Below are 20584 nucleotides of genomic sequence, written 5' to 3'. Positions count from 1 at the left end.
ACTGCGATCCATCTCAGAGCTGCTTCTCCTTTTAAGGACCTTTCCTTTTTTCTAGGTTTCCAGCAAAAAAGCTTGAGCAATAAAGAACATCCTCTTTAGAGCTGCTGCTGCTTCAGAGGAACACAATGCACAAGCTGTTCTGCTGTTGTCTGTGTTGCATTCAAGTTGAGAGAGTTTCACTCCTTCTAAATGACCCTGAAGCTCAGACAAGAGCCCTTTCATTTGAAACATAGCAACATACTGAAACACAGCATTACAGATAAATCAAACTATGAATGTTTCATCCTTTGAACTGTATTTACATCAGCAAGAAAGTTGGTTAACCTGTACTGATATTATTTCTTCATCTGCTGTTTATAATAACTGAAATAACGTTTAACCGCACCAATCTTTATAAAAATACATGAAGTTGGATTGAAGACAGGTGAGTTTTGCACAGACGTGTTGCATAATTAAAAAGCCACGAGCAGACCTCGTCAGATTCCCCTCACAGTATATCCAATTCTGTGTTTTCAACCTTAAAATAAATGAGCATTAGAGTAAGCCTTTAAAAACACAGCTCAGTTGAAAACTTGATTCGGATATTTCTGAGGTTATTAATAGTCGATAACACACTGCTGCTAAGCAACATAATGACCGTTGCTAAGGAGGATCAAGAGAGAGAAAATCAAAGAGGTTAAAAGACAGAAAGTGAAGTGTTTAAGGACTGGTTAGGGTTCAACACCTTGATCCGTGCTGCCATTTCATTTACATTAAGTTGTTGCTGCCGTAGTTTTTTCTTAGTGGAAGCAATACGATCATTTCCCAGTCAATACAATTAATATTGGGAGTCGAGTCGTTTGTGTGTTTAGTATGTGGCCGTGTGATAAGCCCAATATGTCGGGTTTTCAATAACGACCGCCTCGCTGCACTTTATCCCAACCATTTTGATTGTGTATATATATTTGTTTTTGTATTCTGGATTGTGGGAAACGGTATTTCGATCTCTCTGTCTGTACACACAAACTGAAAGATTGACAATAAAGTTTACTTTGATTTTGTTAAAGGGCTTTTATTAGACTTAAAGCAACAGGAGTCCCGATGCGTCACAAACAACGACAGTGAGCTGGAATAAACAACAAAAACAAACAGATAGACTCACGTGAGCAGAGGAAGGCCTCCTTGCTGTTGAAGGGTTTGCTGCACTGGAAGCACTGGCCCTGACCTGGGGTCAGCGGGGAGAAAAGATGTCCGTTTATCGCCTTCTTCTCCTTCTCCTTCCCATCCTTATCTTTCTCCTTCTTCTCTTTCTCCTGCACAGGTGGAGCAGATCAGAGTCAGGCAGTGAGACAAACACCTATAACAACATGTCGGCTTCCATGATCACTGAGATGCAGCGCACAGCGGGGGGCTTTGCTTATTAAGGGACGCTTTATTTAGACTCAACAAATGGCCTCGTTAGGAGACCTTTGGATGTTAAAGGGAGTCGGATCAGTTCATCTGATTACTGGTGATTATAATTCACTTTAACTCAAAATCAGAGTTTTAAAGGGCTCTATTTGAGATGGAAATAAAATGAAAAATATAAATGTCAAATATTTACATAAGTATAAGAAGTAGAAGTTAGAATGTGAAATAAAAATAATGACGAGAAGTTAAAGTAAAACATTGAATAAAAAATTAAATAAAACAGAGAAAAATATGTTTATTTGAAGTAAGAATTTACATTAAAAAGAAATACAAATAAAATAAATTATATTAACAATAAAAAGTCAATTAAAATGTCCAATAAAAAAATAAAAAAATACATAATAAAAATAGTAGAAATACGAATAAATAAAAATATTTTTATAAACGTCAGAAGATAAAATAAATTCTCCAACAAAAATATTAAATGATATTAAAATATGTATATAAGAGAATAATAATAATGTGCAATACAAATATAAATAAAATAATGATAATTACATGACTATAAGAAGTTAACATATTCATAAAATAATAATTGAGTAAGAATCTACTCAAAAAGCACGCTATAAAAAAATACAATTCAAACAACAAACAAAGAGGAAGTGAATTAGATTAAAATACACAACAGAGAGCAGTATGAACTGACCAAGTACTGATGTGGGGGAAGGGGTTTGAACACAAGACATAAGTTAAGTACGGGTAGTAATAAAATATGATAATAATCCATATTTTGTAGTTTCCTCAGCGACTGTTCCTCAACTGTGCTCATGATGAAACCTCAGGGAGGGTTCAGCTGCTCCTCAGGAAGCATGACTCCAGACGGAGACTCGCTGTCTGGGAATCAAATCTCTGACCTTTCCATAACAGGCTGAGCACGAGGTCATCCTCAGCTGTTGGTCATCTCTGAGCGCAGAGCTGAATCATAATCACCGTGAAGCCCAGCCGGGAGAACAGAGCTGCTTTTCTCCTACATGGCATCCCAGAGCCCCCACCCAGAGCCTCCACCCAGAGCCTCCACCCAGAGCCTCCACCCAGAGCCTCCACTCAGAGCCTCCACCCAGAGCCTCCACCCAGAGCCTCCACCCAGAGCCTCCACCCAGAGCCTCTACCCAGAGCCTCCACCCAGAGCCTCCACCCAGAGCCTCCACCCAGAGCCTCCACCCAGAGCCTCTACCCAGAGCCTCCACCCAGAGCCTCCACCCAGAGCCTCCACCCAGAGCCTCCACACATAGCATCCACACAAAGCCTCCACCCAGAGCCTCCACCCAGAGCCTCTACCCAGAGCCTCCACCCAGAGCCCCCACCCAGAGCCTCTACCCAGAGCCTCCACACAGAGCCTCCACCCAGAGCCCCCACCCAGAGCCTCTACCCAGAGCCTCCACACAGAGCCTCCACCCAGAGCCTCTACCCAGAGCCTCTACCCAGAGCCTCCACACAGAGCCTCCACCCAGAGCCTCCACCCAGAGCCTCTACCCAGAGCCTCTACCCAGAGCCTCTACCCAGAGCCTCCACCCAGAGCCTCTACCCAGAGCCTCTACCCAGAGCCTCTACCCAGAGCCTCCACACAGAGCCTCCACACAGAGCCTCCACCCAGAGCCTCCACCCAGAGCCTCTACCCAGAGCCTCCACCCAGAGTCTCCACCCAGAGCCTCCACCCAGAGCCTCCACCCAGAGCCTCCACCCAGAGCCTCCACACAGAGCCTCCACCCAGAGCCTCCACCCAGAGCCTCTACCCAGAGCCTCTACCCAGAGCCTCCACCCAGAGCCTCCACCCAGAGCCTCTACCCAGAGCCTCTACCCAGAGCCTCCACCCAGAGCCTCCACCCAGAGCCTCTACCCAGAGCCTCCACACAGAGCCTCTACCCAGAGCCTCCACCCAGAGCCTCTACCCAGAGCCTCTACCCAGAGCCTCCACACAGAGCCTCTACCCAGAGCCTCCACCCAGAGCCTCCACCCAGAGCCTCCACGCAGAGCCTCCACCCAGAGCCTCCACCCAGAGCCTCCACACATAGCCTCTACCCAGAGCCTCCACCCAGAGCCTCCACCCAGAGCCTCCACCCAGAGCCTCCACACAGAGCCTCCAAACAGAGCCTCCACCCAGAGCCTCCACCCAGAGCCTCCACACAGAGCCTCCACACAGAGCCTCCACCCAGAGCCTCCACACAGAGCCTCCACCCAGAGCCTCCACCCAGAGCCTCTACACAGAGCCTCTACCCAGAGCCTCTACTCAGAGCCTCTACACAGAGCCTCTACCCAGAGCCTCCACCCAGAGCCTCTACCCAGAGCCTCTACCCATAGCCTCCACCCAGAGCCTCCACCCAGAGCCTCCACCCAGAGCCTCCACCCAGAGCCTCCACCCAGAGCCTCTACTCAGAGCCTCCACACATAGCCTCCACACATAGCCTCCACCCCAGAGCCTCCACACAGAGCCTCCACACATAGCCTCCACCCCAGAGCCTCCACCCAGAGCCTCTACCCAGAGCCTCTACCCAGAGCCTCCACACATAGCCTCCACCCCAGAGCCTCCACACAGAGCCTCCACACAGAGCCTCTACTCAGAGCCTCCACACATAGCCTCCACACATAGCCTCCACCCCAGAGCCTCCACCCAGAGCCTCTACCCAGAGCCTCTACCCAGAGCCTCCACACATAGCCTCCACCCCAGAGCCTCCACACAGAGCCTCCACGAAGAGCCTCCACCCAGAGCCTCCACCCAGAGCCTCCACCCAGAGCCTCCACCCAGAGCCTCCACCCAGAGCCTCCACCCAGAGCCTCCACCCAGACCCAGAAGAAACGGGGAAGTGGAGTTTCCAGCTTTTTTAATGGCCGCCGCGGGCCTCTTGGTTAGAGGAAACCGCAGAGTTCTGACACTCTGCTGCTCATTGAGAGACGGCAGGGTTTAAAGAGGCCCTATTCTGCTTTTTCCGGGTGTTCTCTTTCCTGTAGTGTGTTTTATAGGTTTTAGTGCATGTAAACGGTCTGCAAAGGCTACAATCCCACTCCATTGGACTCCTTTGTTTATTTCCTTAACATATTGACATCATTATGCGCCTCTATTGGCTTCAACATATTGTACATGATAGGCTAAGGGGCGGGACATCTTTAAGCAGTTGACCAATCACAACAGAGCTGGCCAGCTAACCAATCTTTAAAGTAGAGACACTACATATTGATATACACCTGAACATCAGCAGGAGAGGACTCTTTAAAGTAGAGACACTACATACTGATATACACCTGAACATCAGCAGGAGAGGACTCTTTAAAGTAGAGACACTACATACTGATATACACCTGAACATCAGCAGGAGAGCACTCTTTAAAGTAGAGACACTACATACTGATATACACCTGAACATCAGCAGGAGAGGACTCTTTAAAGTAGGGACACTACATACACCTGAACATCAGCAGGAGAGGACTCTTTAAAGTAGAGACACTACATACTGATATACACCTGAATATCAGCAGGAGAGGACTCTTTAAAGTAGAGACACTACATACTGATATACACCTGAACATCAGCAGGAGAGGACTCTTTAAAGTAGAGACACTACATACTGATATACACCTGAACATCAGCAGGAGAGGACTCTTTAAAGTAGAGACACTACATACTGATATACACCTGAACATCAGCAGGAGAGGACTCTTTAAAGTAGAGAGACTACATACTGATATACACCTGAACATCAGCAGGAGAGGACTCTTTAAAGTAGAGACACTACACACTGATATACACCTGAACATCATCAGGAGAGGACTCTTTAAAGTAGAGACACTACATACTGATATACACCTGAACATCAGCAAGAGAGAACTCTTTAAAGTAGAGCATTTGAAGACTTGAATAAGAAGTCTTTATCATGAATTATTATTTAGAACAGTGAACAACTTTATTAATCCAACACTACAAATATTATAATGTCATGCATATAATTATATATGAAGCATGGAAGTTATTTTTCTTTAACTACTTTTTCTTTTCATTTGACTTTTGTCTACCATTTCTGATCACACCTTTGTACTTTTACACAAGTGGGCTTTTAAAAGCTGTCCTTTAACGTGTATTGTGACTTTTACTGAAGTAAAGGACGTGAATACTTCCTCATTCTCACTTCCTGCAACAGCTTCTTAACCAAAGCAGGTCTAACACTTCCAAAAACTAGAAACCACAGTATCTTATTTCAAGAATCGTTTTTCTTTTAAATATGATGCTTCACATGTATATAGCAAGGACGACCAATTATTTTTAAGTTAATACTTTTTTAAGGATTGTTTATAAAGTAACCACTAACGACATTTAAACAACTGAATTAAGCAAACATACTTGAACAAGGAACCTTGTGGCTCCCTACCAAATGCCAGTCAGTGCCACTGCTGTCTTCATTTTTTTAGCTCGTTTAGATTTTGGCCACAAGCATTCAGAAGTAACCTCTTGCGACAGATTCAAACAGAACGAGTGAAGGACACTTTAACTGGCGACGACTTCACTGGAAAACAAGACATCGGCTCGTACAGCTGCAACGAGCCTTTTAACACTATGACAGTCACATGAACTATATTAGCCTACCTCCAGCCAACATCTCCACCTTAGGGAGAAGCCATGGCTCCCTGCGAACCTCCTGTACAACATCCCTCTCCGTCTGTGTGTGTGAGTGTGTGTGTCTGTGTGTGTGTGTGTGTGTGTGTGTGTGTGTGTGTGTGTCTGCTACCAGCTGTGAGGCTCCATCAGGAGAGAGACGATGAGGAAGTGAGCCTCTGTTTCTGCAATGACCCTCTGCTGCAGACGCCGTTTCAAAACTGCACAAACTATATCCTCTAAGAACACTGAGACTGTGGAGAGACTGAAGCACAACTCAAAAGAGAAGAGCTTTAAGAAGTAGCTTTGTCATCTTTAACATGTTTACACAAGCAGTGTCTATGGAGGAGTTCCAGACCATAGACATGCAAAGAAATGGGTGGAGAAATATCAAGAAAGGTGCAAAAGAAAAAAAAAAAATGTTAGTTATGCAGGTTTACTAATCTGATTTTCACCATCGAAAGCAATAGGAATAACATACATTCAGTCTGGAAAAGGGCGTGTGAACAAGGAGGCTGGATTACGAGCAAAATCGAGGGGAGAATGTTTTTCATATCTTTGATTTTAAAAAGTCACGTCCATTTCAATCTGAGAGAGTTAAAAGTGGTGTGTGACAGGTCTGAGGTCGCTGAGGTGGCTTTGTTGGTTGTCACTGAATATTTGTAATTATAGATGCAATCCAATAACCAGGTGTCAATTTGAACATCAACGATTTTGAATGTTCTTATTATCTGCAAAACCACGATCCATACGGCTGAGCTGTGGCTCTGTTCTGTCTCTTTAAAAGCAGACTGAGGTTACAGAAGAGATTATACAAACCACAGCTTCAGCTTCCTGTTTCACTTCCTGTTCGCCCTCTGTGTCTCTCTGCAACGCCTACACTATCGCACAGTTTAAGGTTATATCTGGACCCACTTTGCCCCAAACAGGACTCTTTATGAGGTTAATTGTAACATCTAAATATTGACGGTTTAATTAACAAATGTCTGTCTATATGTTGGTCTGGTGCACATGGGCTCTCAACAGACACAATAAAGCGGTTGCAGTGGGGAAACATGTTTTGATTTTGCGAAAGTAAGTCTTATGTCATTGCTCGGGCTTTAATGTGCCTACGCTATGCAGAAATAAATCTGCCTAAAAAGGTAATTTGAGGTTTTTCATCGTCATCCGACCAGAAAATCCACATAAATTGATGAAATTGAACTAAAAGAACATATCATATGTCCTTGTAGACAGGACAGAGACACAGAAAGCAATCCTCAGTGCCAGTATTACGACACACACACACACACACACACACACACACACACACACACACACACACACACACACACACACACACACACACACACACACACACACACACACACACACACACACACACACACACACACACACACACACACACACACACACACACACACACACACACACACACACACACACACACACACACACACACACACACACACACACACACACAATTATGTCACCACTGAGTGTTTCATAGTGGTGCTGAGTTTTGTGTTCAAATCACGTCCTATAATTATGTAAATAACTTTGAGTGCTAAATATGTAATTAAATGTCGGAGAAATATGTGGGAAATGTCTGATATATACTTGAAACATTTCCTGTCATCAAATATCTGGAGAGCAAATGGAACTAGAGAATGCCTGAAGAAATTGCTAGTGGGAATGCTTTATGCTGAAAATCTGACGCTAAACTGCTATGTTGAAATGTAATGTGTACGAAAAAAAGTGAATAATTTAGTTTGAAATGATACATGAACACTGGGGGCTTGAATGTGTGATGAGAGAAGAAAAGAAAGTGAAAAGGCTTGGAAAAGCAGCAGAATATTTGAACCGCAAACTTCTGAACTAACTTGATGGCGAATGATCTGTCGCCATGGCAACGGCATTTGATGACATTCCATAATACGCTTAGATAAGTTGATGGCTGCATTGTTACCAAACCTGTGAAGTTTTGGGCTGTTTGGAGTATTTTCACTGAAGTTATGAGAAAACCGTGTTTCAAGGCGAGCATTGTGTTGCCATGGCAACGGCATTTGAAGAAATATCAAAACTGTCCAGTAGATGTCTTCACGGCTGGACTGTTTGCACACTGCTATCTGAAGTCTGCTGCTCTGAGCATGTCAGTTGGAGCGATGACATCATCGTGTTCCATTACACAGGTGTTTATATTTGAGCTAACGAGGTACCTAGACTTCAAAGGCTTCATTGTTCTGAATGAGAGATGAACCTCTTACATGTGAGCGTTTTGTGGAAGAACCGTAACAGATATCTGTGAAATTTCAAAACGTGAAGCATGTCAAGGAAGTTGAGTATCTGAAGTGTAATTTGTGTGTAGTTTTGGGTTAATTATGTGGGCTTTTTGGCAGTTTAACTAAAGGTGTGCGGCTGCTGCCATGAGGAAATATCTGCCTGAAATTACAATGGGGTTTAATGGAGGAATATTGAACGTTTTTGTCACTTCATGCCCTCAAAAAGCATTTTGTTTAATTATTTTGCTTAATTATTTGTCATTTTTCAAGCTACGAGATGTTTTCCTACGTTTGTCATGATAAATGATGTCTCAGGAATGTAGGGTTTGGGAATTATGGCAGTTTAAAGAAACAATATGAATGCGAATTTCAAGCTGTCCTCCACTCTAGCTGTGACATCACACACTCTAGTTAATGTTAAAATGTGAAGAAAACCTCTAAAACAAGGTCTGAACAATGTTTAATATCTCTAAAAGTAATAATCAGATTTAAAAGTTGTTTTACACGAATAATGTCAGAAAGATGTGTAACATTTTAAAGTTGGAATGAGGTGTCTGAGTGAAAGTATGAATGAACAGTTAGCAGTTGAATTGCATGAAGATTTGTTGAAGTCTGAAGATTTTCTCCATTGACTTCAATGTTAAAAATGTGATGTATTATGGGATGTATCTCTGGAATTATGAAAGTTATGAATGAGAAAAGTAATAGCCATCGATTCCCGACCGAGCTGAACGTTTTGATGTTTGAACGGAGTTTCTGCGATGTTCAATGCGGGAGGAGAAGAGGGCCAAAATACCGTCGGAATAATAAACTTTTCATGCGTAGAATAACAAAGTCTGTAAATATGAGAAAAGATTAAAAAAAAAAGTGAAAAAATGTGTGGAAAATGTGCTATAAATATGTGAATAAACCTCTGAAATATAATTAAAAATGTCTGAAATATGGGAGATTTTTTGGGGGAAATATGTAATAAAATGTCTGAATAATATGTGCAAAATGTAAAAGTATAATAATATAAACGAACTATGGAAAATATGTAAAATGTCTGAAATATAGGTCAAATAGTAGATCGAAAATATGTACAAATTGTCAAAATATATGTAAAGAAATGCAGAATAAATGATCAATGCATTTTGAAAGTGTGTTAAAGGAGTAGCAGGAGGCTTATTAAAGGGCAACACGCTTCATATGAGACTCAGTACAGTCTGTCGGGGACAGTAGATGTTTGAAGGATAATGAAACTCGTACCCTGGTCTTCTTGTACATCTTGTTCTTGAGGTAGCTGAACGTCCGGCTGACTTTCGTCGTACTCTTTCCGTCAGCGTCGCTGCGCAGAGGGCCAGGCTCCTCCTCTGATATACTGCAACACACACACACACACACACACACTTAATATGTATCCTCTAACAGCTGCATTCATACCTGTTCACACATTCCTGAAGCAGCTCTTTACAGCACAATAAAGGTCCTGTAGAGAACCACAGCCACACAGTGCCTTTATAGGACTATAAAAGGTGCAGCTGTGTGTGTGTGTGTGTGTGTGTGTGTGTGTGTGTGTGTGTGTGTGTGTGTGTGTGTGTGTGTGTGTGTGTGTGTGTGTGTGTGTGTGTGTGTGTGTGTGTGTGTGTGTTGGACCGACCTGTATGCTAGTGACCCGGAGGCGCTGGAAAACGACCTCATACCTAGAGAGAAATGAGAGAGGAAGTCAGCGGTAAAGATTCATTAAAAAACCATAAAAAAAAGAAAAACTGGAGAGAAGTTTTTTTATTTACTGTGTTTTTGGAAGTTCTCCCTCTCCCCTCTCTTTAAGGCGAGTACAATCTCAGCTTGAGGTCGACCACACTTACCACCAGGTTATTCTCTATTTACCTGAACTTTGAGTGAGTTAGACTTATACGTGAGACGTTAAAAAATACCTTGAATACCAGATTAAAATGTAATTAAAGCGAGGGCAAAAAGTGCAATTCAAATATATGATGTCAATATAAATATTCACTTAATCCTACAATGAAAGAGCTCTATGGATTTACAGCTACTCGTCTGGAAGAAGGTCTCCAACATATGTAAAACATTTCCAAATATGTGGAAATAAAATGGAAAGTTACATACAGTAGAAAGTGTCTTGAAAATAATTGAACATTTAATAAAATAATTAATAATTGAACATTTAATAAAATGTCTAAAAATGACTGGGGAAATGTCTGGAAATAAATAAAAAATATCCTAAAATGATGTGAAAGAATAAAAAAAAGTGATGTAAAAATAGGAATACACAAACAAATATACAAAAAAAAGTGTATAAAAGTAAAATATGTGAGTTTTTGGCTGTAAGAATTGGGCTGATGAATGCGTAATGCACGCCATCCTGTCATTCAACAGCTACCTGTAGCGTCCAGGTGTTAGCATTAGCTCCTCTCACTGTGTGTGTGTGTGTGTGTGTGTGTGTGTGTGTGTGTGTGTGTGTGTGTGTGTGTGTGTGTGTGTGTGTGTGTGTGTGTGTGTGTGTGTGTGTGTGTGTGTGTGAGCCAATAACAGAACGGCTCTCACTGTGTTTGAGCCAATAACAGAGCGGCTCTGGATGGATCCTCACTGAGGCCAGGAACCGGAGCTCAGAGTGTTCAAAGTGTTTCCTTTGATCCGGTGCCGGGACACTAAGGGCTGATGGAGACCAGCTCCAACAAATATCTGACTGCAACACATCGAACGTCGTGAACTCTCAAAACACACTTTTCCTTCTCATACAGTATTTTAAGGTCAGACTTCCTGCCAAACTGTTGCTATCTGTTACTTAATCTCTGACCTAGTTGTGTTTCTTTCTGATTTCACATCAAAGCAAACACTGCAGGCTTTGCCCAGAAATCACCACACATTCTTTGAATCTGTTAAACGTAGCTATACACCTTCCTAGAGAGTCGTTTCTCTCTCCTCTGACCTGCTCTGCACCAGAGAAGCAAATCTTAAACAGGACGATGAGGGAAAAGTGTTTCCACTGGGGCAACGAGAAAGAACTAACCACATTGGAAGTCAATCTGATGAAAACTGTAGGAGTTTGTTCAATGTGAAAAGTGCAGAAATTGGCTAAAAGTTGTACAACAAATAAAACATGTCCGTCTCCCTGTTGAGTTTACGGTATGACTCCAAGAGGCTTTTCTGTGCATCTCACCGTGCTACATATACCTACCAAATATCAAATGTATAGGTAGAACCTGAACGAGGGGCTGCCTTTTGGCAACTTATTACGGGGCAAGTTTTTTAGCGAGAGTCCAAGAACGCGACCACGAACAAATATATATATATAATATATGTAAAAGTTTAGATTGTAAGGCCTTCAAAAATGTGATTTACTTCCAGGAGAACTAAATAATGAAAACCAAAGCGATCATAATAGGTCCTCCGTTCTTTTCTGGCCCTAACGATAATATAAATATCTCACGTGTTTCTTGTTCTGCTTCTTGAGAAAAGATATGGTTACAGGGCTGACATGACACGACATTATTTCATACATAAAACAATTATAACTCCACAAATCAGATAAAGAAAGAAAAACAGGAAATTAAAACAAAACAACATCATCTAGGATACAGTCAACAGATAACAAATGCAGAAATCATTCTCATGAGAGCATGGATGGTCATATCTAAGCAGAAGCTCACTAGCATTGTCTTAGGTTGTATATCCTATACCCAATGGTCCCATCTTTGTCAAAGATATGAACTTGATTCCTAATGTTTTGGGTCCTTCATTGGGTTAGGATAGGAAACTAGTGACGCTCTAACACCACAGCTATTCTCTAGTGTTGCTATGACTACAGATCATCACTTACTCAGGTTGTCCTCATCATCACTAGATGAAGATTCCCCGTAAAGGAACTGAGACTTAGATTTGATGAGGGGGGGGAAGTTGAAAGAGAAAGAAATTCTCCTCTTACGCCTCAGGTGTCCCACAGCTGGGGGGGGGGGCAGGAAGGAAGGAAGGAAGGAAGGAAGACAGACAGAAAGACAGCAGGACACTTATTAAAAACAATTAAGAAATGTTATACACAGTGAGGAGAAGGAGGGAGACATGTCCAGGTAAAAAGAAACTGTGACACCTAAGAAACATGAACCCAACCAAATCAGGATTTAGATTACAGTTGTTATTCTTAGACCTCGGCTCAGGTTGATAATATAAATGATAAGAATATAGAAGGTATAACCTCGCCAACCCTAACAGCTGCAACAACATTTAGAAGAGGTACGTGGTTGGTCATTTGATTAGTTATTAGAGAGATGATGACATGGAGCTGCGATGACAGGGTGTAACCATGACTACTCACTCACCATCGAGGTCTCTCTGGCTGATGGCCAGCATGGACACAGACTTGGTGAGAGGGAGGGCCATCGGGGGACAGCTGTTCCTCAGGGGCCGGTAGCGCCTCAATTTCTGCACCCAAAGACACTTCAGTCAGACTCAGAGCGTTAAGAAGAGGAAGCAGAACACTGGTCACGGAGCACTTGTCATCCAATAGGTGCAGCGGCAGAACTGAAACGCTGACTTCAGAAGTGTTTATAAATAAAGACTACAAGGTAATGAATGAAAAGCTGGGTCTTTATGTCTAGCAGCCACTCAAACAGGAAACAGGAAACTCAATGAATGATTTTTGATGAGGAGCCGCCGGAGGGAAAGCATGTTTATTAATTCTTACTAATCTGTCACTGAAGTTCCCCTCCATGTTTACGAGTGTTGTTGTTTGTGTACGAGCTTTACAAACACATCTCCCTCTCGTGTGAATTAGAACGAGGACGCTTTTAAGGATCCCTCAGGACTGCGAGACATTATGTGAGGATAAGACATCTGAAGGATAGAAGTGTGTGCGTGTGTGTGTGTGTGTGTGTGTGTGTGTGTGTGTGTGTGTGTGTGTGTGTGTGTGTGTTCAAAGATTCTAATGTTGTATTGTCACATGCACAAAGCTACAGTGTAGAAATGGCAATGTAATTGTTCTGACCTGAGCTCCTCCAGCAACGCAACATATATAATAAAATACAAAAATACAAAATAGTGCAAGAAGTCTATATACATGTCACTAGAATATGAAATGTGCGTTCGTGTGTGTGCATCTCTGTCTGTATGTGTGTGTGTGTGTGTCCTAGCTTTACTATCCATGTGGGGACTTAAATCTGTTTACACAGTCACATGTGGGGACTTGCCTCCCTTATGGGGACATAAGGGTGTGTGTGCATCTCTGTCTGTATGTGTGTGTGTGTGTGTGTGTGTGTATGTGTGTGTCCTAGCATTACTATCCTTGTGGGGACCTACATCTGTTTACACAGTCACATGTGGGGACTTGCCTCCCTTACATAAGAGGACATAAGGGTGTGTGTGTGTGTGTGTGTGTGTGTGTGTGTGTGTGTGTGTGTGTGTGTGTGTGTGTGTGTGAGCTGTCTTTGGCTCTTTTCTGCTGTAACAAATCTAAATTCTCCCTCTGTGGGACTAATAAAGGTATTCTGATTCTGAGTGTGTGTGTGTGTGTGTGTGTGTGTGTGTGTGTGTGTGTGTGTGTGTGTGTGTGTGTGTGTGTGTGTGTGTGTGTGTGTGTGTGTGTGTGTGTGTGTGTGAGCTGACCCTCTGCTCCTCCTGGATCTCGCTCAGAGACACCAGTGATCCCCGGTAATCTTGTCTCCTCGAGGGCTCCAGGACTCTGAGGGGCCTCTGAGCTGTGACCGGGCCCCTCAGATCCTCCTGGATCCCGCTGAGACCCTCCAGGCTGTAGCTGTGAGGACAGAAAGAGGACAGAGGTTACTTAAAGCTCATGCTATATCTGAAAAATATATTACAGGGCCATATGTATACAAAACATGTCTATGACGTGTTTTGCTCAAAGTACCAAGCAGACCACCCATTGCAGCCTCAGACCCCTCTGTTTCAGCCCCTCAGAGGGGTCTATCACTTCTCCTGCGCACATTGACACCATGTCCCACATCTCATTGACAGTCGTCCTCCTAAAACTTGTCTTTTTTCCAATGGCTATGTAGAAAGCATGAGAGCGCTAACACCATTGGCTGTGTCAGATGTCAATCAGTCATTACATTAATGCACATAATGTTTACAATTATTTATTTTTTCATTACTGCACATATTTTATTCCAATTCCATTTCTAAGATTTCAATAATATTCAATGTAAATACTGCTATATTTTATAATATATTTGTAATGTTATTATAGTTTCCTTCAATTAGTTTTCTATCTGTGTTTTTAATTGTTGTGTTTGTATCTATGCACCACGACACCAAGTCCTCGTATGTGTCAACCTTCCTGGTGATAAACCTGATTCTGATTCTGATCAAAACAACACAAGCTACCGAGGTGCACATTTTGGATGGAAAGTAAGAGAAAGAAAAGGAGATGCAGCTTCAACAAAGTATGGGAAAGTATTTGGGGTGAAGCCAGAGGAGGGACATCCACAGTGAGGTCTTTACCATTTAAAGAGCTTAAAGAATATGTTTATAAGTGAGACTCATCTCAAAGGAAATGCCTGACTCAGGATCTCCCAACATATAAGGAAGCAGCAGCCACGGACATTCATCAGCTGAGCACCATTTCTTTGTTTTGAATAATTGTAAATAAACCTTAACTTGTTAAAAGAAGTCAGCTGTGAGATTGGTGCAGTGACTGCGTGTGTTTGAGTAAATATGGAGAAATTGCCATTGTTTTTACTCGTATGGCAACTACAGTATATTGACTCCATTCCCAATATTGGAGAGGTATATTATCTTACCCATCATTATTCATTATTGATTAATTGGTTTTCTATTTAAAATAACATGTCCAGGTCCAGCATTGAAGGATATGATAGACAGATAGATGGAGAAGTACTTTATTGATCCCAATGTGTGAATGTTTTGCGTAGCAGCAGCATATCCAGAAACTATGGGCTAATCAAACCTGACACACACACACACACACACACACACACACACACACACACACACACACACACACACACACACACACACACACACACACACACACACACACACACACACACACACACACACACACACACACACACACACACACACACACACACACACACACACACACACACACACACACACACACACACACACACACACACACACACACACACACACACACACACACACACACACACACACACACACACACACTTTGAGCAGCTGGGTTTGCATCAGATTTACAGCTGAGTGTCTCCCAACATCAGCCTCTGCACGGGGAGGTTTGCTGTGATTTAGGAACCCCATTACATCGATCTGTGACGGGAAATAAGAGGCCGGGGAGAATCCAATACAACGGTTATGGAGAGGAACAGTGCAGCTACATTTCAGGATGAGCGATGCTTCGGACGGGCGCTGGGATACTCCACGCTGCGCCCGTAAATCTGTCTTATCTCCGGTTTGTTTGGCACTCCATGATCCAGCAAATCATCGGCCAACACATTCAAATGTAGGGAGAAGAAATCCCACTTCTTCAGACCTGATTTATACCTCGAGTCCCTAACGAGCACTGATCCCAAACCAGTGTGTATTAATAAGCTGCACGCCTCACTGGGATCATTATTTGACGTTATATTAAGACAGCATCAGGTGTGACTTGCTGGTATCTCTGATCAACTACATGCAGCAATTAAAGAAATTAGAGAGCTGTATTAATGAGTTATTTCATTATCAATTAATCTGCCTATAGTTTTATTGATTCATTGGAAAATTGTGAAAAATGTCCTTCCAAATAAAAATAAAAATTCAAATGTCTTATTTTGTTAGTCCACAACCCATTAATGTTTAAATAAATGTAATAAAAAAAGCCAAAAAAGCAAAATATCTGCAGTTTTTGCATCGGAAATGACTTTTACAGTTAATATATCACAAAAACAGATGACTATTATTCTTCTGTCAATCATCTTATAATCTTTTAGTTGACAAATCATGGAATATCTTCAAAAACACCAAGATTATTTTGAAAAATCCAGTATATAATGAAGATATACAACAATTAAATTGTATAGGTTGGACCGAATGTCTCTGAAAGCTGATCAAGTGGTTTAGTAACGGCCTGGTTTTTAATATCTGTATCAACGCATCCCTAATTCAAACATCACTGACCTCAACTAAACGATCACATAGTGCTGACTACCAGAGTCCAGCGCAGAGCAGCACTCACCTGTGGACGAACACGAGTATATCTGCCATAATAAAGCCTGTTTCCTCCCAGGATAACTACATCCTGTCCCACTGAGAGACACACACACACTCCTAACTAACACACACACAATAACGACAAATGCAAATACATGTAAATACACCCTATTCAAAGAAGGTGACACACACACACACACACACACACACACACACACACACACACACACACACACACACACACACACACACACACACACACACACACACACACACACACACACACACACACACACACACACACACACACACACACACACACACACACACACACACACACACACACACACACACACACACACACACACACACACACACACACACACACACACACACACACGTAAGTATAAACACTGCACATAGGTTTAAGTTCACTTCCTGATGCAGTGTCGTGGTTAGATCATCAGAACACAGGGTACAGAACTTTAACCCGTTTCTAAGAAATGCAACAGTTTGAAAATAGCCTACGTGCTAATCATGCTATTGAAAGCTGTGGTAAACACATTGTGATTGAAGAGTGTTGCCCGATGGCTGACCTATAGACGGTGTTCTCCTATTTCTTTATTAGAGCCTGAGAAAGTAGTCCCTACATTACAAATATCACGGTAAGATCTGTGACATAACTCCAGGAAACCATGTCATGTTTCACGGAAAGAGACTTCGCTGTTGGGTTTTAAAAACGTGTAAAATGTGTAATCTGGGTGTAGTATTGATGATAAGTCTGATATGGGTGTACTGAATTCCCCCTATGGGGATAAATACAGATTCATCTTCTTCTACTAATAGTGTAATAAGGGTGTAATGTGGGTGTAATAATGGTTTAATAACAGTGTGATATGAGTATATAAAAAGGTGTAATTTGGATGTATTAATTATGTAATAACAGTGTAATAAGGGTTTATTTATATATAAATGTATACCCCAAATGGACAATGTATTTTCAGGTGATAAAGAGCTGGAAAATGAAATCTTGAAATCTGTATTTCTTCGCCTAGATACATTAGAAACATAATAATATTACTCATGCATATATAACAGTCCTATACAGAAACGTATAACACACAAGCTCAGCTGTCAATCCATCAACTGCAGGCGTGTTACGGCCCGTCCACACTACAGCTTCGACAGCTTCAAAAACGGTTTCCAACGCGTCTGCCCATTTGCGTTTCAGGTTGCAAAAGTTGAACAATGTTCAAATTCTGAAGCCGGAGACGCCGGAGTAGCCAGCGTCAGCCAATCAAATCCCGTTTATGCAAATCTGACAGTTCAAGCGCTAGCCAATCAAACCGCGTGCAAGCTAGGAGAGCTAGACCGCAGTTAATTTCCTCATATTCCAAACGAGAAATTACGGTAGCAAATCACCCGGTTCTTTACGACCAGAACTATTTACCGGGATACAAACCGGAGGAACCAGGCATGGAGGGAGGTGGCAGAGACAGTGGGTGAAACTGGTAGGTTTTCGCCTGTTTGGGGAGTTTATATATATATATATATATATATATATATATATGTATATTGCTCGCATAAAATCCCCGGGGTTTTTTGCTTTGTATGCCGGGGGCGGGACATTCATGTGATTGGTTGTTGGTCGCGGTGCTCGAATAAAATCCCCAAGCTTCAGACACGCCCAGCTCCAAGCTTTTTTGAAGCTATAATGTGGACGGGCCGTTAGCCTCCAAAACGACCCTTTGTTGATTCAACTTACACAACATTTGTATTTATTTAATACAAATAACACGGGATAAAACTCAGCGTAGTGTCCTGCAAGGATGGAGCACAGCGCAGCTAAAGATCAACAAGCATATTTAAATAAAAGTGGGAGAACGGCTATGCTACGTCACCTAGCGCGAGCTAACTTAGCACCACATGAACTAATGGAGGGGATTTATCGGTACCTTCTTCTGTGAAAGGTTGGTTTCTCCTCTCCAGAGATATGGATGGAGCTGGAGGTGACGGATTAGAGAGAGAGGTGCATTATGGGTAAAATAAGCTGGGGTTTAAGGGGTCAATACAAACACAATACATGAATGATTAATGATTAATTTGCTGATAGAGGGGAGTAGGATGAGAAGAATGAAGCTGAAACCAGCAAAGGGTTAACTCATTATGTTAGCTGATTCATTCTTATATTATTATTATTGTGTTGTGTTCTCCTGTTTTAACTCCTCCTATTAGCCCAATCTTCTCTGTTGTGATTGGTCGACCGCTCAGAGATATACTAGGGCATGTTTAATATTTATCGCACTCTTCTCACTAAGAACAAGAAAACTCTTCAAAAAGTGACTCAGTAAAAGATAGTCACAGAAATCAGGGATGCACATTCTAGATATTGGAGCTGATTAAGAAATGTATTATTACATTTCCGGTGATACAAAAGACCTCAGAAGATATATTTGTTTCTCCCATCAGTTGCACTTTACAGGAAGACTCAGATGAAAGCTAAGGTTATTGAACCGATACAAATCATAAAGAAGCAGCTGATTGAAACGCCGGAAGCTTTTCAATAAAGATGTCGAGGTCTTGTTGTTAATGTGCTCTGCATGAGTGGAGACATGCGTCATGCGGGTGTGAAGTGTCAACTGATGATTACTGTACATGTGTCTCTGAGTCTCTCGTGTGTGTGTGTGTGTGTGTGTGTGTGTGTGTGTGAGTGTGAGTGTGAGTGTGAGTGAGTGTGAGTGTGAGTGTGAGTGTGTGTGTGTGTGTGTGTGTGTGTGTGTGTGTGTGTGTGTGTGTACGAGTGTGAGTGTGAGTGAGTGTGAGTGTGAGTGTGAGTGTGTGTGTGTGTGTGTGTGTGTGTTTGTGTGTGTGTGTGTGTGTACATGTGTGTGTACATGTGTGTGTGTGTGTGTGTGTGTGTGTGTGTGTGTGTGTGTGTGTGTGTGTGTGTGTGTGTGTGTGTGTGTGTGTGTGTGCAATTTTGCTAGCGACAGCAAACAAATGGCAACACAGATGCTCTGACATCTGCACACGTCATAATCGAGTAATCTCACAAAAAGCTCTTTATTCTTCTCATACTGCCTGTGCTGCAGCAGCTCTTTTCACCCTCTGTCTGAAACCAGAGCCCAGTCCGCTCTGATTGGTTAGCTGGCCGGCTCTGTTGTGATTGGTCAACAGCTTAGAGATGTCCTGCCCCTTTAGCCTATCACGTGCAATGTGTTGGAGCGCTAGCCAATAGAAACACACGTGTTCCGGATGTCCCGCCCCCGCAGGGATTTTAAGCCCTTTGCCGATCACTTACTTGCACCAAAACCTATATCACACACTACAGGAGAGGGAACACCCCAAAAGAAGAATAGGGCCACTTTCAATATGAAGCTTGAACCAGTAGAGGCTTAGCTTAGCTTAGCACGAAGACTGGAAACAATGGGAAACAGCTAACCTGGCAACACAATCCACCTGTCAGCTCACTTTAAGGTCATTTAACAAGAAACAAATCCGCCTAGTGGATTTATCCGAGATCATGGGATGACTCTGCTCTTGTCCTGGAGCAATGACGTCAACATGTAAGATAGTTACTGAATGAAACCCCTTAAAACAAACAACATTCAACACTACTGCTTCCTAACTGGACAGGTTGATACCGTCAGATGTCAGATGTAATAAACTGGTTGTTATACTGTGTTTGGGTGCAGAGTAGTGGAGTACAAATACTTTGTTACTGCACTGAAGTAAATATTTCTGGTATCAGTACTTTACTCCACTACTTATCTTTCTGACAACTTCGTACTTTCTACTTCTTACATGTTGAACTCAAATACCTGTACTTTCTACTTCCTACATGTTGAACTCAAATACCTGTACTTTCTACTTCTTACATGTTGAACTCAAATACCTGTACTTTCTACTTCTTACATGTTGAACACAAATACCTGTACTTTCTACTTCTTACATGTTGAACTCAAATACCTGTACTTTCTACTTCTTACATGTTGAACACAAATACCTGTACTTTCTACTTCTTACATGTTGAACACAAATACCTGTACTTTCTACTTCTTACATGTTGAACACAAATACCTGTACTTTCTACTTCTTACATGTTGAACTCAAATACCTG

General features: G+C 42.2%; 1 protein-coding gene across 1 annotated transcript in view; it reads right to left on the bottom strand.

Annotated features, from left to right (window-relative positions):
- The window catches only part of LOC307027956 (uncharacterized protein), a gene marked incomplete at its 5' end in the record, with an annotated part of 181547 nt that overhangs the window by 30087 nt on the left and 130876 nt on the right, over nt 1-20584 (bottom strand). Inside the window, 7 exon segments of the mRNA XM_079662650.1 lie at nt 492-517; nt 638-642; nt 1142-1292; nt 9562-9673; nt 9953-9995; nt 12633-12735; nt 13915-14062. Coding sequence (XP_079518776.1) covers nt 492-517; nt 638-642; nt 1142-1292; nt 9562-9673; nt 9953-9995; nt 12633-12735; nt 13915-14062 — 588 coding nt within the window.

The sequence above is a fragment of the Notothenia rossii genome (genome assembly GCF_949606895.1).
Source record: "Notothenia rossii genome assembly, chromosome: 2".
NCBI classification, from domain to species: Eukaryota; Metazoa; Chordata; class Actinopteri; order Perciformes; family Nototheniidae; genus Notothenia; species Notothenia rossii.
This window is presented reverse-complemented; position numbering and strand designations above follow the sequence as displayed.